The 25,779-nt window shown below is 42.8% G+C and overlaps 1 protein-coding gene across 2 annotated transcripts; it reads right to left on the bottom strand.

Annotated features, from left to right (window-relative positions):
• Positions 1-2,612: 2,612 nt before the first annotated feature.
• Positions 2,613-23,033, bottom strand: Dusp11 (dual specificity phosphatase 11). 2 transcript variants are annotated; one of them, XM_040737318.1, is made up of 9 exons: positions 22,807-23,033; positions 20,661-20,736; positions 19,923-20,054; positions 14,445-14,568; positions 13,345-13,405; positions 11,825-11,871; positions 11,337-11,412; positions 10,441-10,620; positions 2,613-7,956 (listed from the first exon to the last, which is right to left on the bottom strand). In XM_040737318.1, exons 1-9 carry the CDS (start codon positions 22,905-22,907, stop codon positions 7,773-7,775), a joined length of 981 nt encoding a protein of 326 aa, XP_040593252.1. In that variant the 5' UTR covers positions 22,908-23,033; the 3' UTR covers positions 2,613-7,772. The 2 variants fall into 2 exon arrangements, with proteins under 2 accessions (XP_040593252.1, XP_040593253.1); XM_040737319.1 differs by lacking the exon at positions 22,807-23,033 and adding an exon at positions 22,261-22,697.
• Between the last annotated feature and the right edge of the window lie 2,746 nt (positions 23,034-25,779).

The following is a 25,779-nucleotide window of genomic DNA, read 5'->3' as shown; positions in this document are numbered from 1 at the left end:
GCTCAAGGGAGGCAGAAACTTTGTTGCTTCCCAGCTCACTGGCCATCCAGCCTAGCTTACTTAGTCAATTCCACACTACTCTAAAACTTGTCTCAAAAAGAGACTGGGACTGGGTGTTCACATCTTTAATCCCAGCACCCAGGAGGCAGAGGCAGGCAAATCTCTGTGAGTTTGAAGTCAGCTGGGTCTACATAGAAAGTTCCAGATGAGCCAGAGTTACATAGTGAGATGCTGCCTCATACATCATGACACAAAAGATGGATGGTTCCCAAGGATGCCATTTGAAGTTGCCCTCTAGTTTCCATGTACATGCACAAATACACAAAGTGAAAACATTCCCAAGCCAAAGCGTGTGTGAAGCAGGTTCACTGTGCATTGGTTACCAATTTTTCTAAGTCAAGTGGGACAGAATGTCCCCATACAACTACAAACAGGCAATGACATGCTGAGGCCTGGAATCCACTGTGAGCTGGCCTCCCAAGACTCAGAAAAGCTGCCCAAAGTGGAAGAAATCCTGCTTATTCGTGCCCCCACTTAACCTGTTGTGCCCAAATTCTGAGACCTCCAAATTACCAAGACCCGTTTTGATGCAAAGCAGAGTCTTTTATTGTAGTTGTTTAATGAGCTAACCCCTTTAGCTCGGGCTCTTCATCCTTTCTTCGATGTGGATGCTTGAAGGACCTGAGAAACCCCGAGGGGGTTTATATCGGGGAGTGTCTAGGGGTAGGCAACAGTCTCAGGGCTGGTATGCTTCTGGGCTTGGACGACCTGTCCTATGTTGATTGGTCAACTGGTTGTTATGGCCCATAGGCCCTCCCAGGACGGTTGCTATGCTCTGCACATCATAGTTGTGCACTTATAAAAGCACAGCACGGCCAGCTGGCTTCTGATTGGTTCCTTGCCATTAGGGTATCTGACCTCCTAGAGAGTAGAACAGGAGGGGCAAGGTCAAGACTGCTAAAATAGGGGCAGGTCCTTTCACACCACAGCCAAGTGGGCCAAGAAAACACACCTTGGGTTTTTATAATTGGTGTATATGACAATATAATCCTTTGGGCCAATATATTAAAGGGCCTTCTGTTACTGATGAAGGCTGGACCAGAAGCTAGGCTCTTCTGGCATTCCAGGCCGCTACAGTACTTACTGTTCATCCTGTGACAGGATGAGCCCACTGATGTTGAATAACCAGCAGCCGGACACGAAGAGTTCACACTGACTCCATTTATATAAAAATTTATAATGCCTTTGGAAAAGGTCTGGATGGAAAAGGGTTACAGATATGTTCTAATTTCATTGTGGTTTATACATAGATACATGTAGAAATATACCAAAGCAATTTAAACATGGATAGTGTATGTCAATTTTATCTTTTAAATTATTTCAAAAAACACAATGAGACACTTTTTTTTTTTTTTTTTTTGGTTTTTGAGACAGGGTTTCTCTTTATTGTTTTGGAGAATGTCCTGGAACTAGCTCTTATAGACCAGGCTGACCTCGAACTCAGAGATCTGCCTGCCTCTACTTCTTGAGTGCTGGGATTAAAGGCATGCACCACCACATCTGGTTCGAGACAACATTTTTATTTAATCAAAATTGCTATGGCCGGGCATTGGTGGCGCACGCCTTTAATCCCAGCACTTGGGAGGCAGAGGCAGGCGGATCTCTGTGAGTTCGAGGTCAGCCTGGTCTCCGTAGTGAGTTCCAGGACAGCCTGTCTTGTAAAACCAAAAAAAAAAAAAAAAAAAAAAAAAAACCCTAAAATTTGAGTTAGATATTGCAAGAGGATGGGGAAGTGGGGACAGGTGGATCTCTGGGCCCGGCTGGCCAGTCAGCTTATTCAGGCAAGCTCTATGCCAATGAAATACTCTGTCTTAAAAACAAAGCAACTGTAACAACAACAAAACCAATGTACGGCTTGGTATGGTGGAGCATGCCTTTAATCCCAGCATTCAAGAGACAGAGGCAGGCGGATCTCTGACTTTGAGACCAGAGTGGTCTACATAGAGTTCCAGGACAGCCAGGGCTATACAGGGAAACCCAGTACTGAACAACCAAAAAAAAAAAAATCCAAAAACCCAACCCCAAATCCCAAACCCACCTCAAACCCAAGGTGGATAGTGCCTCTAGGAATAAACATCAGAGGTTGTCCTTGCCTTACAAACTGATGGTAAGGACTCAGGCATTATGCTGGCCTGCCTGTCACCAGGCAGAATGCACTCAAAGCAGTACCCCGGTCAGTCCAGGATCCCATAGTTGTGTAGTCTACACGCAGGTACAAAGGACCCCTTTAAAAGAAAGACCCCCTCCCCCCCCCCCACTTAGGCTTTCTTTCCTGCTGTTCCCCTGGGGCAGACAGGACTTTTCCTGTCTCTCTCTTCTCTTCTGTCCTCTCTGTCTCTTTACCTCTTCTCTCCTTCCTTACCCCCTTCCCTTTCTAATAAAACTTCTCACTTAAGCTCTGTCTGCCTAGCGTGTTTGTCCCCTGGCCTCGGTCACCCTCGCCTGCCATGGAATCCGCCAAGGTTCCCCTTGCACTTTACTAATTGTTAGTAAGGGTGTAATTGGAACACTCCTCTCTTCTTGGTGGGATACAAAGTAGTAGTACATCCGGGAAAGTTTGACAGTTTATTATAAAGTTAAATATACACGGCAGCAATCTCACTATCCCACTCCAAGGGAAAGAGATGTTCACATAAAACTCTGTACATAAAATGTCTATGGCAGGTTTAGAAGAAAACTACACACATACTCAAGTCTTTTAGCTGGTAAATGAATAAACAATGTGCAGGACAACCATATAATGGAGTAACTCGGCAATAGAGGGAAGTAAGCAGCAGATCCATTGTATAGCACAGGCCTCAGAAGCAGTTATCTAAATGAAAGAACCCCACCCAGAAGTCTCTATGCTAATTCCACCTGCACAGCAGTTTAGAAAAGATGAGAGGAAGAAACTAAATTAGCAGTTGCCAGGGGCTGGGTTGATGGGAGGAGCTGAGAAACTGGAGGAATTGGGAGGGTGGAGTTGAGGCTGTTGTATAGTCCTTTGTCAGGGGGCATGTAAGTGTATATACAATGAAATGCATTTTAGTTTTTTTTTAAAGGCATCTCAGAGCTATGACCCCTCTTCCTGCAGATGCCAGAGACCATTACATAGCAAATGCAAGTTGGTTTAAAAGGCTTGGCAGTGTTATGCTGTGAGGTGAACTTGCATAAACATTCACAATTGCTCTTGTGTGTTAAATTAAGTATAATCTTTTTTTTTTTTTTTTTTTTTTTTTTTGGTTTTTCCAGACAGGGTTTCTCTGTAGCTTTGAAGGCTGTCCTGGAACTCACTTTGTAGACCAGGCTGGCCTCGAACTCACAGAGATCCGCCTGCCTCTGCCTCCCGAGTGCTGGGAATAAAGGTGTGCGCCACCAACGCCCGGCCAATTAAGTATAATCTTAATCCCCATGTCATGCAAATACAAACCCAAATGAAATTTATTGATAGTTACCTTCAGTGCAACTGCTATTGGTGTTCTCAAAAGATTGGAGTGTCTGTAGCATGTTAAGTCAGTAGAAGAGCCTAGGTGTATCATTTCGTGTAAGGTTAAACAATTTTAAGAGCTCACGACTGCCAGATCTATAAAACACCTGAGGTCCTCTAGTAAGCAGACCCTGAGGCAAGAATTAAGTATCTGGTATTTTCTGATGTACACACAGAGAGATTAGGAAAAGGTCTTCAGCAGGGTACAAAGCCATGAGATAGAATGTGTTTGTTGCCCAGCTTTAGTAAGACGAGACACAGGCAGCCTGGCATGGGACTCTTAGACTTCACTTTCTCTGGAAGGCTCATTAGGTGAAAACTATGCAAGTAATCCACAGAAGAGGCCTGTTGGCCTGCTAGGCTCTTCCTATCCTCCTCAAGGGGACTGGATTTTACTCTCTTCTGGATCATCACCTCCCCCTCAGGCAGCAGCTCAGGAAGACTGATCCTATGGCCTATTGTATACCATTCCCCTTTAAAGTGGGGCCATAAAAAAAAAAAAAAAAAAGGACTCAGTGTGAAACTAGAGGTACCATGTAGGCCCAGAGTCATGTGTCCTAATTGGCTTGGAAATCTTTGGTTTAGTTTGTTTTTTTGAGACAGGGTTTCTTTGTGTAGCTCTGGCTGTCCTGGAACTCCCTCTAGACCAGGCTGGCTTTGAATTCAGAGATCTGCCTGCCTCTACCTCTGCCTCTGGAGTGCTGGGGAGGCAAAACAGGGTGTACCCTCCCCTCCCCTGCACAAAGGGGAACTGTCATCCAGGATGGGGTCAGGGACTCTGACATGGTGGCACAGAACCTAAAGGAGCATGATATATGAATTAAATAATGGCAATACAGTGTGTAGAAAGAGATCATTCATGGGGGTAGGGTTAGGGAGAAGACTTGAGTGGTTCATACAGTTGAGTACGAATGGCTAGCAGGCTCAGAGCCAAAGAACAACTTGAAAGATAAGACAGTGTATGACCTAGTATAACCACAAAATGGCTAGCATTCAAACAGAGAGGTACACAATACACCACAAAGGACTTGAAAGTCAGCTTCTGGCCAGATACAGAAAGCCTTGACAGGGAGAGCAACATGGAACCCCGAGACCATAAGCCATTTCACACTTCCAAGAGGAAAGAACACATATGGACTTGTTTTCACAGGACAATTCTGGGAAGCTGTTAGCTTTACTAGAAAGGATGTTTAATTAGGATCCCTCATAATGTGAGTATATTAAAGACATAATAGCCAAGATATAAAATGTAGCTTGTTTTTATTATTAAAGAGCTAACTCTTAGAAATTAATATTTCTAAGCCTGTACCTGTGTACCACTGTTCCAGAGAATGGGGCAAGATTAATTGAGCCCTGGAGTTCAAGGTCAGCCCAGGCAACATACTGAGACTCTGTGTCTGTTTTTTTTTTAAGCATATAGATAATATATTTATGTATCAGAAAATGTTTTCTTTTATATTTTTATTGTTTATATAAATCATTTAGATATATAAATCAGAAGGGGACTGGAGGTATAAGCCCCTGGGTTCAATCCCAGCACCCCCAGCCCAATATATCAGAAAAAAATACTAGAAAAAGAAATTAATGTGAAAAGGTTAAATAAAAATATATAACTTAATCAGAAGTTTCAGGAAAGAAAATCAAAGTCCAACTAGAAGTTGCCCTAGGGTTAGGGGTTAATGCTAATACAATATCATTAAATAAGATGTCTCAGCAGTTAGAGCAATGGCTGCTGTTCCAGGTCCCAGGTTCAGATTCCAGGTCTGACATGGCACAACTGTTTATAACTCTAGTTCCAGAGGATCTGACACCCTCACACAGACATAAACGCAGGCAGAACACCAAGAACATATAAATCTTAAAAATTTTTTCTTGCAATTTACCAGACTGAAAGGGCTCACTTGGTATATATCATTGTAGATAGAAAACACATTATAACATCTGAGATAAAGAAGACTCTAAGCCTTCAAGAGAAAAATCACAGGGCACAGACAAAGGTTCTAGATCAGAAAATACAGGATTTGAGTGAAAGTCCAGAACAGAAACAGATGTACTGAAGTGCCTACCTGAAACTGTAGCTATAGGAGCAGAGAAAGAATCGAACATGTATTTCTGTGATTCAGCCGCTCAAACCATTTACATCCCACCCAGCCCTGAGAAGCTGATCAAATGGGAAATTACAGTCACAAAGGTCGTACCCAGGGTCCAGGTCAGGAGCTATGTCCCAGGTGTGACGAATGGCAATGGGCTTGCTTCCTTTGCATCCAGTTGTGTTTCCTCAAATTCCTATATTAAAGCTCTAAGCCCCAGCATCTGAAATACCACTGCATTTGGGGACCAATAGAGTGAGCCCTGATCTAATGACTGACATCCTTGAGAACTATGGAGTACCTCAGCCTCACATCATCTGTGCCTGTCACAGCACATCAAGAGAGGGAGGCAGGGACTGAGTGGGAAGAGATGTAGTAAGACAGAGACCACATGAAGACAGTGAGGCACCAGCCATCTACAAAGACCAATTCTTGCTGACTCCTTCATTCCCACATCCAGAACTATGAGAGACAGAAAATTCCTGTACATTGCATTGCCCATCTGATACTTCACCATGGCAGGCCTACCAACTGAACTTGGAACCTAACTTGAACATTTAAGAAGCTCCAGGAAAGGAGTCAAACCAAAAGGGTCCATTACTCACAGAGATTGTTTATAATACTATCAGATATGGAGGATGAATTTGTGACGTATCAACAGAAAATGGCCAAACGAATGAGGCAAAAATGTGAAGGAAAGGGAAGACTTAAAAGAACTCACAACCAGCCGGGCATTGGTGGCGCACACCTTTAATCCCAGCACTCGGGAGGCAGAAGCAGGCGGATCTCGTGAGTTCAAGGCTTGTAGCAAGAAGCACTTCGAATCCGTTAAATGTGGCAAGTACAGAGAAACCTTAAGAGCCATCATCACTTGAGCATAGAGCAATCATTATCAAGAGCAAGTTAGCCCAGGCCAGAATAGTTGAACTGCTGAGCTTTCTCAGGGTCAGATGCCACAGGTTCATACACAGAGAGAAAAGAACTATCATGTGTACCATCAGTTGGTCAGTTTTACAAATCCTCAAAATCAGAGTTTTTTTTTTTTCAAAATCAGAGATTTTAAAGATGGAAGCCAAGGGGGCTGGAGAGATGGCTCAGAGGTTAAGAGCACTGACTGTTCTTCCAGAGGTCCTGAGTTCAATTCCCGGCAACCACATGGTGGCTCACAACCACCTTGAATGGTGCCCTCTGCTGACATGCAGGCAGAAGACTGTATACACAATTAATAAATAAAATTAAAAAGAAAAAAAAACTTAAAAAAAGATGGAAGCCAAGTTGCCCAGGCATTTACCAAACACTTGTTGTGGAATGACGTGCCACGATGAGCAACTTCCTGAGTGAGTTCTACAGATGAAGTAATTAGCACCTCTAAGTAGCCTGAAGTATGTTCCAGAGGAAGAGCACCATTATGATGTAGGAGCCACTGAACAGAGGTCCTCAGGGATAGCACCACCCTGATAACCAAGGGTGTATGGTCATTCTTAGTTTGTTTAACCTTTAAGATCTACAGAGGTTTCCCAAGCCTTCTGGACAGTTCTACCCTGTCAGATAAATTATAATTTAACCAGCACTCTGGTTACTTGACCAATTTAACAAATTTCTCTGGGTTAAATGGCTAACCTGGCAGTTCAGTAAGAAACTGATCAAATTTCAACGCTGACCACCAAGGAAAGAAAGAGCGTTAATCATAGGCCCACAGAGTAGGTGACAAAGAAATTGTCTCCTGGCTAGATTTTTAGTAGAAAATTTAAATGGTCCGGAAAAAAGAAATGTGTGAAGACTGTCAGTAACAGAACATGGTAAAACACTATGAACCTTTACCTACACATATGTATTATAAGCATGGGCAGAGGAAATATACAGGGAAAATAAAAGGCAATTAAAAAATTTCATAATAGTTTATCCATTCAGAAATCTTTGAGAAAAGCTGAAGCCTGGAATGAGAAGAGCTCTGAGCTACTATAATCACTGTGCATCCACCAGCAATGCAATTCATCTTTAAACTTAACACACATTAAAGAATAAAAGATTTTAAAAAGTTAAAAAATGTTTAAAAAATGTTTAATTCCTTTGACCTGATTTTATTAAAATTCATCCAGCTGTCTTCTGTTCAGCTCTGATCTCAGATGGCCCCTGTAACAGCCCCCAGGTGGGCCTCACTGAGTCCATCCCCAGTAAGCTGGGGAAAAAGGTCTTTGGTAACTACTAGAAGTCCACTTCTTATTCTGGGTTGCTTGACTGCCATTTGGCTTCAGGTTCCAGAAGAATCTTCTTTGCGAATAGTCCTCTCCAGCTGGACCAGGAGGAGGGATGAGGCCTCTCTGGTTTTGTGAAAATTTTCTTAAACAAGAAGTAATAATCATTATTAAGATTAACAAACACAAGGGGGGGGGTTGAAAAAAAAAGATTAACAAACACATCATAAGTTTGTAAAATAATAGAGATATTCTGATTTTACTCTTTCCTACCCTGGATAATCTTATCAGATAATCACTTATCTTTCTCTTCATTTTTTACAAGTGTGAGGACCTGGGTTGGCTACCCAGAACCCACAGAAAGCTGAGGAACAGTAGTAGCATGTGTCTGCAATCCTTATGACGAAGCGGGAAGCAGAGACAGGAGGATCCTGGAAGCTCAGGATAACTGGCCTAGCACATGCAGTGCAACCACAGGAGGCTTTATCTCAGACACACTGAAAGGTGACAGTGGAAGTTATCTTCTGGCCTCACACACAAGTCTTCCTTCCTCCCTCCCTCCGTCTCTGTCTGTCCCTCTGTCCCTCTGTCCCTCCCTCCCTCCCTCTCCCTCTCTCTCTCTCTCTCTCTCACACACACACACACACTCTCACTCAGTCACACTCGATTAGCTGTTTCTTTGGTCTCTATCCCTTTCATCTGTTTGACTGTTGTTACAGGAAGTTGTGAGCAACCATGCAGGTGCTGGGAACCAAACCTGAATCTTCTGCAAGAGCATGCTCCAGCTCCTGCTACTGCTTTTTATTATTATAAGCAACCTTTAATTTCAGTGGCTTTAAAAATGTCACAGCAGCCGGGCGGTGGTGGTGCATGCCTTTAATCCAAATATATATATATTATTAGTAGCTATTAATCTGGTTGTGGTTTTTATGAGCATTTGAGAGTCATGACTGTCAGACCGGGTCTGAATTTGTCTCCTTTCTAGACATTCTCACTGTGTGCAATCTTGGGTAGGACCACATCTCTAATTTCCATTCCTCAAGGTGGAGATTTTAAAATACATAACCCATAACTATGGTTGCTGCCTGCTACATCTGTTAAAGCAAGCCAGTAAATTGCTATTTTTTTAAAAGATTTATTTATTATGTATACAGTATCCCTGCAGGCTAGAAGGGGACACCAGATCTTATTACATATGGTAGTGTGCCACCATGTGGTGGCTGGGACTTGAACTCAGGACCTCTGGAAGAATAGCCAATGCTCTTAACCTCTGAACCATCTTTCCAGCCCCATTGTTACACTTTCAAAAAGATGCTGCTGGTGATGCTGAGAGTGGGAATAGCCCTTTTGAATCAGTTTTTTTTTTTTTTTTTTTTTTTTGGTTTTTCCAGACAGGGTTTCTCTGTGGCTTTGGAGCCTGTCCTGGAACTCACTTTGTAGACCAGGCTGGCCTCGAACTCACAGAGATCCGCCCACCTCTACCTCCCGAGTGCTGGGATTAAAGGTGTGTACCACCACCGCCAGGCTGCTACTAATAATCTTACAAGATATGATATTTTAGGTAGCGTCTTGACTAGGGTAAGGAAGCTACAGTTAGTGAGGCATTATTTTTGCATCTGTCAACAAGAGTGTTTCTGAAAAAGACTGAGGGATGAAGAGCACACTGAGTAAGGAAGACATGTCTTCCATGTGGACAGGCACCAGCCACCTGCCTGGGATTGCAACACAGCTACAAAGGCAGAAGAAAGGCAAACTTACCCTCGCTCCTGCCTTCAACCCCTCCCCAAAGCTTCTCAGGCCTTTCCTGGACTCCTACCGAGGATTGCTACGTTCCCTGGGTCTCCCTCAGGCTTACAGAGGGCTTGTTGAGGGACTTCTCAACCTACAGTCACACATGCTAATACTCTAGTAAAGGCCCCTTCTCACCTACCTGCCCACACTCTCTCCCTTTCTCTGGAGAATCCTAACAAACTATTTTAACTGAAGTGAGGATTCTTCCATTTTCCAAGTGAAATACTTTTATGATTTAATCTGTTCATATCATTTGTAACTATCTCTATCAGGATTTTACTATCTTTCAAAATTTGCTTTCTTTCTCTGATTTTGGCTTTTTTTGGTGTGTGTGTGTGTGTGTGTGTGTGTGTGTGTGTGTGTGTGTGTGTGTGTGTGTGTGTGTGTGTAAGAGTCTTTTGTAGTCTAGACTGACCTCAAGCTTACTATGCAGCCAGTGATGAATTTCTAATCTTCCTGTCTCTACCTCCCAGCGTCGGGATTACAGGCACCCACTAACTATGGAGCCTAAGAGTTCAGGATTCTTAAAACCTAGGGATGTGTCTCAGAGGTAGAATCTTGGGTCTAATTCCATTCACACACACAAGAATGTACAATTTTATTTTCTAGTAGCCTATCTAACTCTTCCTGGATTAAACTAAATTTAAAAATAATTAAAATTTCCTTTCTCCATTTCCTCTGAAGAGCACATTTCCCAAGCAGTATTTGATTTAAAGAATGGTATGGGCCCTACTGGCTGACAGTGAGGAAGAAAATACCAATTGCTGGTCATTATCACAGTATGCTTTCCTGGTTTGAAGTAGTTTCCATCTCAACTCTAAGGGAGAAGCACAGGTACCTGAACGACTGCTGTGTATTCTGGGTCTGGGTATGAAAATGCCGATAAGGTGGTGGACGGCCAGCAGGCTGGTTGTTCCGAGGTCCTTGGCTCATAGGCTTGTTGGTGCTGTGAACTTGGTCCATAAGATGTGCTGAGTCTTCAAGATCACCTGACCTAGATGTACTAACATTCCGGTTCCTAAAAGAGAAGTGTCTCACAGTGTCACCAGATTCCAGTTCCAGTGGCCAGCTTAGTAACTATGTACTTTGGCTTGTGAAGATAAGATCTCAACTCCTCCATTCTTATTTGTTTAGGTTTTACCCAGCAAGTGAGCAAGCAAGATGTCTTGAATCATATAAAAGCACCTTTCCAAACTGTGAGCATCCAGGCACACTTTGGCCCCACCCCTTGTGGTGTAAGGCAAGCAGTACCCTGACTCTGTATGCATTTACAAAAGAGCCCTTTAAGAGGCAAGCTCCAGCTGGGCGTTGGTGGCGCACGCCTTTAATCCCAGCACTTGGGAGGCAGAGGCAGGCAGATCTCTTGAGTTCAAGGCCAGTATGGTCTACCAAGCGAGTTCCAGGACAGGCACCAAGACAATACAGAGGAATCCTGTCTCGAAAAACAAACAAAAAAAACCCACAAAAAAACAAAAAAAGGGCAAGCTCTGCCTACTCCCATTCTTTTTGTCGCTGTTCCTCTGAAGAAGCAGGCAAGTCTTTGCCTCTCTCTTTTTTCCTTCTCTCTCTCCCCGCTCCCTGCCCTTCCCTTCTTTTCTTCCCTCCCCCAGTAAAACTTCCCATGTAAGTTCTGTCTGTGTGGCATATTTGTCCCTCACCTGCCGCAGGACTACCTGCCAAGGTCCCACTTATAACACTAACCACAAATCTCACTTAGCAAAATGGAAGACTTACTTTCTGACATGACGATTCTGTAGGTTTTCAATGTAGTTCTGTCTTTCTATGCAGTGCCCCCGGCACCTGTTGAATACTAAGGAGTGGATGAAGATAACAGTTAGAAACAGTTGTACAAAAAATCTTACCCAGAGAAAGCAAACCAAAGCTCATATTCATTGACTAATCATTAGGCCGTTACATCCGGCATATCGCTTGCAGATATGTTCCTTCATAAACTTTTGGCAAAAGACTACCTTATACTACTATTATTATTTTTTCTTTCTTTTGGAACTGGAGATCAAACTCAGGTTTCCACACATGCTGAGCAAGTGCTTTACCACTGAGCTACACCTCCAACCCCAAGAGGTAGCTTTCCTTCCTTCTCTCTCTTCATTTTCTTTTTGGCATCTTATAAGATTTTTTTTTTCCAAAAATTGAAAAGCGGCTCTACACTTGCACCTTTAGCTTTTACAGGAAGGGAAAAACAGTGACAGCCCCATACTTACATTCAATTGCATCATCTGGCCTCATGCCTTCTACATCAATCAAATATCTAACAAAACAACATAATTTGGGTCACTTAAATATACGAAAAGAAAAACAAAAATCAAAACAGGTCCAATTTCACTTACAAGTGGAGACATATAAATCCTAAGAAAATACTATATATCTAACCCAATAGTTACAGAATAACATGCCATGACCATAGAAAAAAACTATCCCAAGACTGATCAACTTTAGAAATTAACAAAGGTACTTTTACATTAATATAATAACTAATAAAGGAAGTTCATGACCAAACTGGAAAATGCTTAAAAGGCAAATTCAGTAGTCATTTTCATCAAAAGACTTTGTGAACTAAAAAACAGGAGGCTTCCTTAATATTACTGTGTATCCATCAGGAACCAACAACATATAGAGCGGCTGGGAAAAATAGTAACATAGTAAAAATGCCAACTGCATGGGTCAGAAACAGGAGCTACCATCACTGTCACCCACTCCTCCCTCATCCTCACCTTCCATCTACCACCAGGGTCCTGACAGTGATGACCACATCTGACCTCGACATCCTGGTCCAAGTGACCATTACTTCAATTCATTCAAAAACCTAATTACTCTACCTCTCTAGAACATTCTTTACTCAGCAGAAATAGATGGGTTTAACAAACCCCAAAAAGGTTCAACCACAAAACAAACAGACAGACCAAAACCCTGCTTTGCGTGCCTAACTCTGGCTTCTGCTGCACCCGCAGCTCCATTTCTGTGCCGTACTTACTACACTGTGCACCTCTTCCAATGAAGTATATGCTATCCTAATTTAGGGTCCTGGCTGAGCCTTACATCCACAGTCTCTGCAGTGTCCCTACTCAGCTAGTACTAGTTCAACTTCAGATAGTCTCTTTGTAGAAATGTACTGTCTTCTTGATAAGTCATGGCCTTCCCATCATGGTACCATGTTCCTGTCCTCTTCAGCACTTGACAGTGATAGTTCTATATCTTATTATTATTTTTATTATTATAGTCTTCCTTACGTCTTCAGAGGCAGGTTAAATTTCTTTACCTGAATGGGCAAATGTAACACCACACAGCACAGCAATGCCTTAAGAACCATCAGACTGCATCCTAATTCAGAATCTGCATGTCAAGTGAGATTACTGCTAAGTCAGTGATATGTGGATCCAAAGATGCTCACACCACTTTGATGTTTTATCATACCCCAAACTTCTGATTTACATGTTTATCAGAATGCAAACCAGTATAACCTTTAAAAAAATAAGGTCTCCAAATAGTTCCACAGGAAGCTACCTACTGCATATTAAATTGTAACCCTAAATGTCTACTGTACTTTAAGCCATAAAGCTGAACGTCTATCTGCATCTGTGAAGTCTACAATGGTATTACTGATGGCAGTCTCTGAGTGGAGACAACACTGCTCTATACTTCACCCATTTCTATGTAAGTTTACATTACCACTGTAACCAGACAAACACACTAAACACATTTGGCTTTTGGGTTGGCAACTTACCTGCAAATGAGGTAGCCAGTCCTGTTTAAACCATGGGTGCAGTGGACACCAATAAGTTTGTCTATAAAACAAGACATGCAGAATTAAGTAAAGGAAACAAGATACATCAAAAATAAGTTAAAGACAATTTTCTAAAGAGTAACACAAATTAGTAAAGTGGCTTTAGAAACACGTTATTGAGAATCACCTACCAAAATCTCATAGTTGTGGAAATTTTCCAAGTACTGGTTAGACACAATAATGCAAACTGTAGAAGCACCCATCAGGTTAATGCTGCATTAGACAAAGCCATTTGTTTTACCATGAAGAGGAAACTGGAATGTATTTATGTGTTTGCAATGCTGAAGTCTGAACCTGGACCTATGCAAGTCAGGCAAGTGCTCAGCAATTAAGCTACAGACCTCAGCCCACCTTCATTTTTGCTGGTAAATAACAACCACAACTTTATTCAAAATGGAAAAAACAGCAGAAACACCTGAAGTATGTGTGGCAAAGATGAAATTCTGTTGGCCTACTTGTGCTCTGATCTCCTGGGAGACTGCTTCACTCCTAACGTTGGTCTTCTAGGAGACTGACTCACTCTTAACCTTTGTCTTTTATTGTCTCTTTATGTAACTTGAAGACCCAGAGACTATCTTCTACATCTCACCCCTTAGCCACAGGAAAAGGGAAACACTCCCATGATATTATACATTTACATTTATCACTCAAGTCTTGTTTCTGTGTGGCCAACACTTTAATACTGCCAATTGACGTTCTCAAAAACAACAGACCTAACATAGAATATTAACAACATCAAGAGTCTGAAATATCAAAAGTTTGGAAACTGCACTGGAGAGATGGAGGCTCAGTACTTGAGAGCACATCTGCTCTTGAAGAGGGCACAAATTCAGTTTTCCATCACCCATGATGTATGGCTCACAACTGTCCATAACTTAGTTAGAGGGAATCTGAAGCCTCTGGACTCTTGAGTACCTGCCTTCATATGCACATAGCTACAAGCACATACACACACAATTAAAATAGATTTTAAAAAGTGTTCAAACCTATTCAAAACGTGTAAGTCAGACAGAAAAGAAAAAGAAACCACAAGGACTCACCATTGTCTTTATTTTTCTTTAAAAATTCTTTAACTGCACATTTGAACTTAAAAATAGTGTTGTTGTCAGGTACCTGATGGCCAACTGTAAGAATTTTTATGTAAGAAATAGTTTCTGGCAAATCCTACAAAGCAAAACAAAGAAAAATGTACATTATTTCATTTGTAGGTACATATGAAAGGTTGAGGAAGGAGCATGAATATAAACTGACAATAATAAACTTACTATGGCAGCAATTCTGACTAAAGAGCCATAGCACGTGATCTTCATTAAAACTACAGGACAGTCACTAGGTATGCAAAACACGCCAAATTCCATGTGAAAGAGGGCATATATGGCGTGACTAAAAATTATGTGGACAGTTCTATCTAATTATGTCACCTTTCTGTGCCTTCACAAAGTAGTAATGAGCTGGGCAAAAGGAGCTGTGGATAACAGAAAGAAGGGATATGTGAGGGGCTGGAGAGATGGCTCAGTGCTTAAGAGTGCTTGCTGCTCTTCGAGGACGTAGTTCAGTTCTCAGCACCCATTCTGATGGCTCACAACAGCCTGTAACTCCTGCTTCAGAGGATCCGGACCTCTTCTGACCTCAGCAGGCACCTGCACACATGTGGCAGAGACACACACACACAGACACAGGCACACACACACACACACACAAAGAGACAGACAGACACACACACACACACACACACACACACAAAGAGACAGACAGACAGACACACACACACACACAGAGACAGACAGACAGACACACACAAAGAGACAGACACACACACACACACACAAAGAGACAGACAGACAGACACAAACACACACACACACAAAGAGACAGACAGACAGACACAGACACACACACAAACAACAAATCTTAGGGAAAAAAAGAGACGTTAGGTGAAAAATACATAACTCTGGATTTAAGTGGAAAGCATTATCATTATTTTTATACACAAAGTTCCACAAGAAAAGCTTCAGAACAATGTCAGTCTATTGGCAATGAATATACCTGACACTCATGTGCCTGAAAAATTACTCCCACTGAAAGGAAACAACCCCTTCTGCAAAGGTTGAGTCAGGCTGGGGAGGAAACAGTTAAGATAAGCCTGGAACTCTTTACCACAAAGTGATCAGGATACGTCAAAAGATTAGGACTGAGGCCGGGCGTTGGTGGCGCAAGCCTTTAATCCCAGCACTCAGGAGGCAGAGGCAGGTGGATCTCTGTGTATTCGAGGCCAGCCTGGTCTACAAAGGGAGTTCCAGGACAGCCTCCAAAGCTACAGAGAAACCCTGTCTCGAAAAACCAAAAAAAAAAAAAAAAAAAAAAAAAAAAGATTAGGACTGAAAAATGGTTTAATCTAGATCAGGAGCTTTGGCAGCTGAGAGCTACCTGGGAAGGGGGCATCAGTTTTCTTCAGGGGTGTGACCCTGGGCAGTTGGTCTTGCTCCAGAAGATGGCTTTGCATCCCTGTGCACTTGGGCAGCACTAATTTTGAACTCACCGTGGCATTGGGTAGGGTAGAGAAATGGCTCAGAAGGTTAGAGCTTAAGAGCACTTGCTGCTCTTGCCAAGGACCTGTGTTCAGTTCCCACATCAGGCAGCTCACAACCACTTGTAAATCCAAGTCTAGGGGATGCAATACCTTCTTCTAGCGCCCACATGCACTTTCAAGCGTGTTGTGAACATACAAAAAAGTGGGCAATACACATAAAAAAGAAGGGGACATGACATTGGGAGTGCAAACCAGGGGGATAGCTGTGGTGTTGGGAAGATTGTGAGTAAAACACAAACTATATATATATATATATATATATATATATATATATATATATATATATATATATATGAAATTCTCAAGAATATTTTTCAAGAAAGGTTTTAGGAGCCAAACTGACAAAGTGCCAACTATCTAAAGAGAGGCCCCCACCTCTCCTCCAACTGGAAAAAGCAGCTGCAGGGAAGTTTGTAATGATAGAAATTCTGATTACGAACTACTGGCAGGTGTTAGGGACCTAAGATATTACTCTGAAAGCTGTTAACCCAGAGGAAAGAATCCTGTTGACATCACTGAGTAAATAAACAAGCAGAAACTTCATGAAATGAAACATGAATGATAACATTCACCTTGAATAGGCTGGTATGGTGGCATACACCTGTACGTAATTCTAGACCCTGGGAGGTTGAGGCAGGAAAATCTTGAGTTTGAAGTCAGCCTGGGCTACACAGCAAGAGCCTGTCTCAAAAAAGAAAAAAGAAAAAAGAAAATCAACTTTTTGAAGCTTCAAAAGAATTAATAAATTAGTCATCAATAATTACTAATTATTACTATACTAAGAGACAACCACTCATTATATGCCCCTAATGGAAGGACACATGATCACACATGAAAATGTCTCATGTCAGGCATGGTGGCACACCCTTGTCGTCCTTGTGCCCCAATAGGCTGGGCAGAAGGACCACTTGACCACAGGAGTTCAAGATCAGCCTGAGTAACATAACAAGAACCCATCTCAAAATATACAGACACAATGGAAATTGTCTTATTAAAAAGAAAATCAAGATAGCCAGAGGAATGGTTCCCAGCTAAGAGCCTTTACTGCTCTTGTAGAGAATGAGAGTTCTGTTCCAAAAACCCATATAGTCACTCCAGCCATCTGAATCTCCAGTTCCAGTGGATCCCACACCCTTTTCTAGCTTCTAAAGGTTCCAGCATGAATGTGGTGCACGTAAACTCATGATAGTGCACAAACATACACATCAAAACAAATAAAGGCTGTTCAAAAAGGAAATCAATGTGGGTGTGGTGGTCCATGCCTGTAATCACAGCACTCGGGAGGTCGAGGCAGGAGGATCAGGAGTTTAAGAGTATCCTCAGCAACTGAGGACAGCCTTGGCTATGAGAGACACTATCTCAAATTAATTAAAAAAAAAAACTCATGGCAGGTGGAATACTATACATCTTTAATTCCAGCATTAGAAAGATGGAGGCAGGGAGAGCATGTGGTCGGCCAGACTCTGTTTCAAGTACCAAACCCCCCTAAAAAACAGTAAGGAAGAGAGGGAGAAGAATGGGAAAGGGAAGAAAAGAGAAACCAGGGGCTAGAGGAACAGAAGGAGGGAGAAAAGGAGAAAGGAAAAGACGTACAACTAACATTTAGAGAGCGCAGGCTGGCTGGATCTCTCAAATTCAAGAGAGGGACAAAAATAAAGTGAAAGAGACATGGACAGCAATCTTTAGACTTTAAGCAAACTTGACAACCAACTTCAAACTGAAAATTTTTATGGCATTTAGGAGCTATCAGATTGCAAATCTGACATCAACGAACCGATATTAAGGAAAAAGTATTTTATTTTACATATACACACATACCAAAAATGTAGAGATAAATTCTATACTATTTGAAGGTTCCTTTAAAATAAGACAGAACATAGTGGGCATGGTAGTGCACACATTTAATTCCAGCATATGGGAAGCAGGAAGGAGTAGGCGGATCTTTGTGGGTTGGAGAACTGTATATAATGAAATTCAGGTCAGTCAGGGCCACATAGTGAGACTTTTTCTCATAAAAAAACAAAATAAAGAACACTCCCCCACAACACACAAACACACTGAGAAGTGGGGGATAAGGAAGGCAGAATAGTATGAAATAGATAGGAGCCATAATGAAACACAGCATGTACACATAACTTAAATACCGAGCCTGAAAAAAATTCTGGCATGTGCTTCAATAAACACTGGAGACATAATTAATGAAATAATTCACACAAAGACAAGTATTGCACGATACTGAAGCTGGAGAGCACTGGCTGCTCTTGCAGAAGACTCAGGTTTAATTCCCAGGACCCACACAGCACTTCACAACCTTCTGTTATGCCAGTTATAGGAGATGTAATGCCGACTTCTGGCCTCCACAGACATTAGGCATGTCTGTAGTGTACATATATACAAGCAGGCAAACACTCATAAAACAACAGTAACAAAAAGACTTAAAAAAATTACTGGAGCCGGGCGTTGGTGGCGCACGCCTTTAATCCCAGCACTCGGGAGGCAGAGGCAGGCGGATCTCTGTGAGTTCGAGGCCAGCCTGGTCTACAGAGTGAGTTCCAGGACAGCCTCCAAAGCTACAGAGAAACCCTGTCTCGAAAAACCAAAAAAAAAAAAAATACTGGATGGGTGGTGGTGGCACTTGAGAGGCAGAGGCAGGTGGATCTACAAACGGAGCTCTAGAACAGCCAGAGCTGTCACAGAGAAACCCGTCTCAAAAAAAACAAAAGAATCTCCAGGTAAGTATAACTCTCCCACAACAATACTTTTTTCCTTCTACAGCACACAGATTATTACAAAAAGCCACAACTAGTCAAAATGCAGAGAAGACTGACTGAGCTGCCAGTCCCAGCTGATACATCTAAAGCACAACCCTTACATCTAAGGCACCTCAGAAGAGGGAGGGAGAAAGACCAGAGATGGTCTTTTACAGATTCCACAGGGAAGGTTCTACCCATGAAATTTCAACAATATGGGGACTTAAACAAGATCTGAACAGTAATACCAGTTGATATGCCAACATGGATGGGAGCAATTGCAGAGGGCTCTACCCCTAGATGAACTACAGCAATTAAGAACTGCTGAGAGAGGGAGAATTAATCTTCAGATATAAGCATCCTAAAGTGGTCAGCCCTAAAAACACATACATATAAGCAAAACCAAACAGACTCAGGTTACATTTGTATATTTATTTGCAATATACATGTAGCAATAATAAAGAGTAAGAGGTTATGAATTTGAAAAGCAGGGGTTGGGAGAGGTTATAGAAAGGAGAGAAATGATGGAATTAATGTTTTAATTAAATTTAAAAATTTAAATATCTGGCCAAGCGGTGGTGGCACATGCCTTTAATTCCAGCACTGGAGAGGCAGAGGCAGGCGGATCTCTGTGAGTTTGAGGCCAGGCTGGACCGACAGCCTCCAAAACAATACAGAGAAACCCTGTCTCATAAAAAACCAAAAACCAAAACAAAATATCTGTTACACTATGCTATTTGTATGAGATACTAAAACTGGGAAATTCAGATAATAAAGCAGGTGAGGTTATTAGGGATCTGGAGTGTAGGAGAATGGGGCATGAATGTTCAGTGGTTACAGAGTTTTTGCTAATGAAAGAGACTTAGGTAATAATCAGTACATATTACAGTTCAATTCATGTCTCTGAGTTGTGTGTGTATTGTTGTTAAGATTTAACTATATAGTCTAAACTGGCCTTGAACTTGTGATCCTCCTGCCTTAGACTCCTAAGACCTGGGATTGTAGTCATTCACACTATGCCTGGTCTCCAATCTCAGTTCAACATGAAATTATGGAAACTATTTGCTTTTCCTTTAAAATTATTAGTACCCATGAAAGAAACTTAGTTTTCACATCAGCGCAGGATGGAAACTATTAAATTACTATGAATTTTTTTTTCATTATGAGGTTCTACTTACCTCTGCTTTATAATAGCGCTGAGTATATGTTAAATCAATTATCAATCCAAGTTCTTCATTTTGTTCTTGAATTTTATTAAAAAGATCCAAAGGAGAAAAGCATTCTTCTGGCATAAGCTTTGCTTCATATTTCTGTCAGAGAGTGAGGCAAGGGAGGGAAACGTGCTTCAAGTTCTGTACCACACTATGTGTGTATCCCAGTCCCCATGAGATGAGCTCACAATGAGGTGCAAAGGGCTGTTTTGGGCTATTCTAGAAGCTCCTAACACTTCTTCTAGTGGTAGGGAAAAAAACAGCTCACTTTGATATCCATATTTCTGGGCTTGTGTTCCCTTGCCTGAATGACTTCAGAATGTCCTAGACAACATTAAATAGGTAGGAAAAAACAAAAGCCTGTTCCTATCTGTCTAAGCCTTAGAACTAAAATGCATTTCACAAATAAGCCAAAAAAAAGTTCACCCACAAATTCTACTGACTTAACACAATGAATACTGAACTATGCAGTTTAGTCAGGTGAACACAAAATACAACATTATAATTACTCTTCATATTATAGTTAGGGGATTATATTCTTTTCCTTAAAATGAGATATGAATGTAGACTCTATGGATCAGTGAATCTCATTTCAGGTTAATAAAGTGACATAAAACAGGAAATCAGAGAGCAATCAGGTCAAGAGCCAGTGTTCTCCATGGGGAATTTATATTTTTGAAAAATACTGGATTAACTTTCACTTACCTTTTGCAAAGGAACTTTGAAAGCAATGAAACGAGTCCCAGGCATCCGCTGTCCAACTGGGAGATAGTCTTTCCACCTGTGACAAAGGGTGTCTGCTAGTCAAACTGTATGTCAGCCTTGCCTCCCAACAGAATAAGGCTCCAAGCTGGGCGGTGGTGGCGCACGCCTTTAATCCCAGCACTCGGGAGGCAGAGGCAGGCGGATCGCTGTGAGTTCGAGGCCCAGCTGGACCGACAGCCTCCAAAACAATATAGAGAAACCCTGTCTCGTAAAAACCAACCAAACAAACAAACAAACAAAAAAGGCTCCAAGACAGTGGGGCTCCTAGCACACACAGACCGTCCCTTGGCTCTGCTCTGCCCTTTGTCAACCTATTCATTTTCCATAAATAAACAACCTACACTTTCTTCTTCCCGTTCCCCCATCTTGAAAACAGATATAAGACAGCACAAACAAGAAATGTCTAAAACTAAGAATTGCCAGAACTTTCATAGCCCTAATAAACCCAGCCTAGCACCAAATACCAGTGTGATGTGTCAGACATGGGGGCAGAAGGGGGACTGTGTCAGAGGAAGGGGCTAGAAGGAGGGGAGGTGCAACAAGCAGCAGAGAGGGGGAAAAGTTATATGTGGGGGTAAGAGCAAAGCATAATGACATACACGCACAAAAATGTTACAATGAGACTCGGATTTTGCAAGGTAACTAAAAAATACTACAAATACCTACACAATGGCTGAAAGAGCTCAAATTCAGTGCTTTCATGGCACAGTGTTTTGAGTTTCCACACGAGTGACATCGATTTAATGTATAGAAGCCTCCCAGTTATATGAATGAACTTCAGTCATGCCAGGGTCATCGTGGAGAGTAAGAGCTGAACTGGTCTATGTCCATCGATTACAAGTAAGCAGGGTTCATTCAGTACACATGGAGCACAGAGAGTGAGGACTGAGTGGCAAGAGCCTGGGCTGGAGGCACAGAGGAGCCCAGAACAGTGGAGCCTAGTGTGCAAGCCATGACAAAGGGTTGGCTTTCAAGTTTCTTTAATTCTTTAAGATTTGTTTATTTACTATATAGTATATAATATATATAGTGTGCAGGCCATGACAAAGGGTTGGCTTTTAAGTTTCTTTATAAGATTTGTTTATTTTCTATAATATATATATATATATATATATATATATATATATATATATATTGTTCCGCCTGCATGTATGCTTGTACACCAGAAGAAGGCACCAGATCTCATTACAGATGGTTGTGAGCCACGGTGTGGGTGTGGTTGCTAGGAATTGAACTCAGATCTTCTGGAAGAACAGCCAGTGCTCTTAACCTCTGAGCCATCTCTCCAGCCCCGGCTTTTAATTTTTAAGTCAAGCTTTACCTTAAATCTATGAGCTGTCTCCCAACTACTCCTCGAATAATCAGTCTAAATAACTAACGATATAAAAGTATATTTAACGGGTTAGAAAGAAATGAGAGTAGTTAAATGGACACCTGTCTTCTGCAGCACCAACACGTCAAGCAAGTTCTGCACTGGGGTGATGAAGGAGGAAATGCTGACAGACTCTGAAAATATTCAGGAGCTAAAAGAAGTGCTTACTCAAGTCTGGGAAGGTAGAGAGGGCGAGGCGGCCATTCAGCTCGTTTGTGGGGAGGAAGTGCTTACTGAAGTCTGGGAATGGGGAGAGGGCAGTCTGTCCTTCCTGAGTTTTAGGTATTGCTTATTTGTGTAGATAAGGCAACAACTTGTTGAATTCTAGTCAGAGAGGCCAGTCTGGCCGCGCGTGGCTTCAGCTACTCCTTATTTGTGGAATTCACAGCACCTGTGAGCAAAATCGTAAACCTAACCATTGGCACAGGCAGGAAAACTCCCTCAAACGACACCTCCGCCTCCGGAGTCCTGGAAGCGACCTCTCCGGCTGGTGGTGGGGGCAGGGTGTCTCCGGCTCAGGCCGGCTTCCTCACCCAGCGCCCCCGCTCCTCCAGGCGCACTTCCGCGCCGGCCCGAACTCCACAGGCAGAGCCGGGTCTGGTCAGACTTGAGACTCTAGAATGCGGGGGTTGGGAGGGTTCGGCGCGGAGGACTCTGGGAGGCGGAAGGGAGCGAGGCAGCCGGAACGACCTGCCCGGATCCAAAGCGCCTTACCTTTCGGGGATGTGGTTTTTGACCTTCTTCTTGGGTGGGGCACGGCAAGCGAAGTCTCGGCCCCGACCGCGACCATTGCGGCCATAATGCCACTGGTTCATGTGGGCGCAGCTATGCCGCCCACCCAACGCCAGGCGAGCCAGAGCGGCCAGAGTGGCGACCTCGAGGCCTCCGGAAGACGCCGCGGGATCCAGAGCGCCCACGTAGGAACGCGCTGTGTCCGATGCCTCGCTAGTTCGCATGCGTCGTGGCCCGCCGTGATGACGTCACACGGTGCGTGATGAGTTGTCAACCAGCCGGTGGTTCCAACAGTGCCACCTGTCGCTGGAGGCCGGTATCGCACCTTCGCGAATTACGACCTGCGCCTGCAAAACATCCCCCCCCACACACACAACACACACCCCTTCCCTGCGTTCTTCACGACGTTGTCAGTCGCTTACATTTTGTATATTGTTTTTGGTATTTATTCTCTCATAAGGTGTGTCCCTTTTGCGACGAAAAGAAATATAGCAAAGGTTACATACAACATCTATTCGTATTTAAGTATATATTTGTGTTCTTTCTACCTTTAAATGGCTCAGGACATTTAGTTGATCATAGTCAACATAATTAAACGTACCAACATTTAACCATTCCAAAATTGAAATGCCTCCACCAGTTTGGAGTTTCTTGCTTCTTTGGGTCATGTTCTTGATTATCTGTTACAGAAAACGCTGTGGCCTGAACATTCCTATAGGCATATACTATAAATTCCTAAACAGGGAATTACTGGAATGAAGGAAGCACATGTGAGCACTTAAAAACAATACTCTCTAATTGCCAAAATGCTGTCAACCCACTTTTCCATCCACAGCCAGTTTTACTGGTATCCACACCAGGCGTCATAATAGCTGTGAACACCATGGCTTTATATTTTAGCAAACAACAAAAATAACTCAGAGATAAAAGAGGAGCTCCAGTCCAAAATTGCCACACAATATCAGACATAAAGACCCGTGCCTAAGCCGGGCGTTGGTGGCGCACGCCTTTAATCCCAGCACTCGGGAGGCAGAGGCAGGTGGATCTCTGTGAGTTCGAGGCCAGCCTGGTCTACAAAGTGAGTTCCAGGACAGCCTCCAAAAGCTACAGAGAAACCCTGTCTCAAAAAAACCAAAAAAAAAAAAAAAAAAAAAAAAAAAAAAGACCCGTGCCTACTGGGAAATGTCTGAATTCTCCAAGTGGAAGACCAAAGTACAGGACAGCTGCAGTCAGAGTAGTGGCCTAAGTCCCAGGTTAGACTTTTATGTTAGAAATTTATAATAGCAAATTTTAAAGTAAGTTGTAACTTTTGGTTTGAAATTTCTGAAAGTAGCTTATAGTCACTGCAATAATTGTAAATCTGAGTTAGCTGACAGATCTCAGGTGTAGGAGGTTCAAGTCCTGTGCTTCTCCCTAAAGCTTCCTGCAGTCATTCATCTTCCCAATGTATGCAGCAGGTCTTGCTGGGTATAGTCAGTCTTGATTCATGGAAATGTGTTCAGGGTTCTGCAGTGCTCCACTGCTGGGCAGGAATGTACACTGGAGTCGCATGTACGCTGCTGTTCATCTGTCTGCTGGGCTGTTCCGTGTGCTGGTGTTGATGGTCTGCAGAGGGCTGAGCTGCTCTGATCCAAACATTTCTCTGTTTTAAGATTTTATTTACTTTTATGTGCATTGGTATTTTGCCCACATGTGTGTCAGTGTGAAGCTGCTGTTACCTGGACTTGGAGTTACAGACAGGTGTGAGCTGCCATGTGAGCTGGGAACTGAACTTGAGTCCTCTCAAAGAGCAGCCAGTGCTCTTAACTTCTGAGCCCCCGAACATTTCTAAAACACCAGGTAACGGTAGCTTATTACTTGGCATTTTGTGTTGTCTAAAATGTCACTGAATTCAGGTGATCTTCAGAAACAAAACAGGCGGCTTTACTCTTGGTTCGGATTCACTAGAGACTGCCGATCAGCAGGTGTAGTGTTTACTGTCAGCCTTTCCTGGGACACAGAATAGATGTGTTGGCAAAGCCACCGAATAGAGCTATAGATGACAGGTTAGTGGGTACAGACAATGAAGGTGTATCAAGATTTCAGGCCTGTGAGATTCCGAGTCCATAAAGTGCTCTTCAGGCGGCATGAAAATCCACGCTCTAGGCCCAGAACCCACGTGTCACAACCCTGCTGCTGCTGATATCGAAGGAGGGTGGTGCACACCTGCAATCCCAGCTCTGGAGGGAAGGGACAGGCTGGCTGCTGGTGCTTGCTGGCCAGCAAATGCCACCAGATTGCTGAGTTTCAACACCAATGGAAGACTCTCCCAGAAAAAATAGAGTAGACCACAACTGAAGATGGACACTTACATTTGATGTTAATGCTCCTTCCCTCCCTCCCTCCCTCCCTCCCTCCCTCCCTCCCTCCCTCCCTCCCTCCCTCCCTCCCTCCTTCCCTCCCTCTCTGTTCCTCTCTCTCTCTCTCTCTCTCTCTCTCTCTCACACACACACACACACACACACACACACACACACACACACAAAAGAACAGTAGGGTATTGGGGATATTAGACTTAGCTGTTCTGAAAGACAGTTATTTGGTAATTTAATAAAGGTATGGTGACTTCTCCATAGCTCTCAGGATATCTGGGGAGAGTGGATTCTGTGCTGCAAAATCAGACCTCAACAAACTATGTTTTTGAACTCTCCATGCTGAGGATACTTTTTTTGTAAGATATTAACTATAAGTCTAAATATTTTCTCTCTTCACAAGGCCCAGAATGTTGCCTTCTAGCATGAGTTGAAATTTGAACAATTGTCTAGTGATTTCACTGAGGCGGATTCTGCACCAACTAGGCTATTGGTGGCTGATGCAGAAAAAAATCCCTGAGGAGAGAGGCTCCAATACATCAGGGTCATCCTTGAAGACTGTAGACTATTAAATAGAAACCCCATCTGCCAAGCCACTACAGGT

This window comes from Mesocricetus auratus, unplaced genomic scaffold (genome assembly GCF_017639785.1).
Source record: "Mesocricetus auratus isolate SY011 unplaced genomic scaffold, BCM_Maur_2.0 Super-Scaffold_100676, whole genome shotgun sequence".
Lineage (NCBI taxonomy): Eukaryota > Metazoa > Chordata > Mammalia > Rodentia > Cricetidae > Mesocricetus > Mesocricetus auratus.
This window is presented reverse-complemented; position numbering and strand designations above follow the sequence as displayed.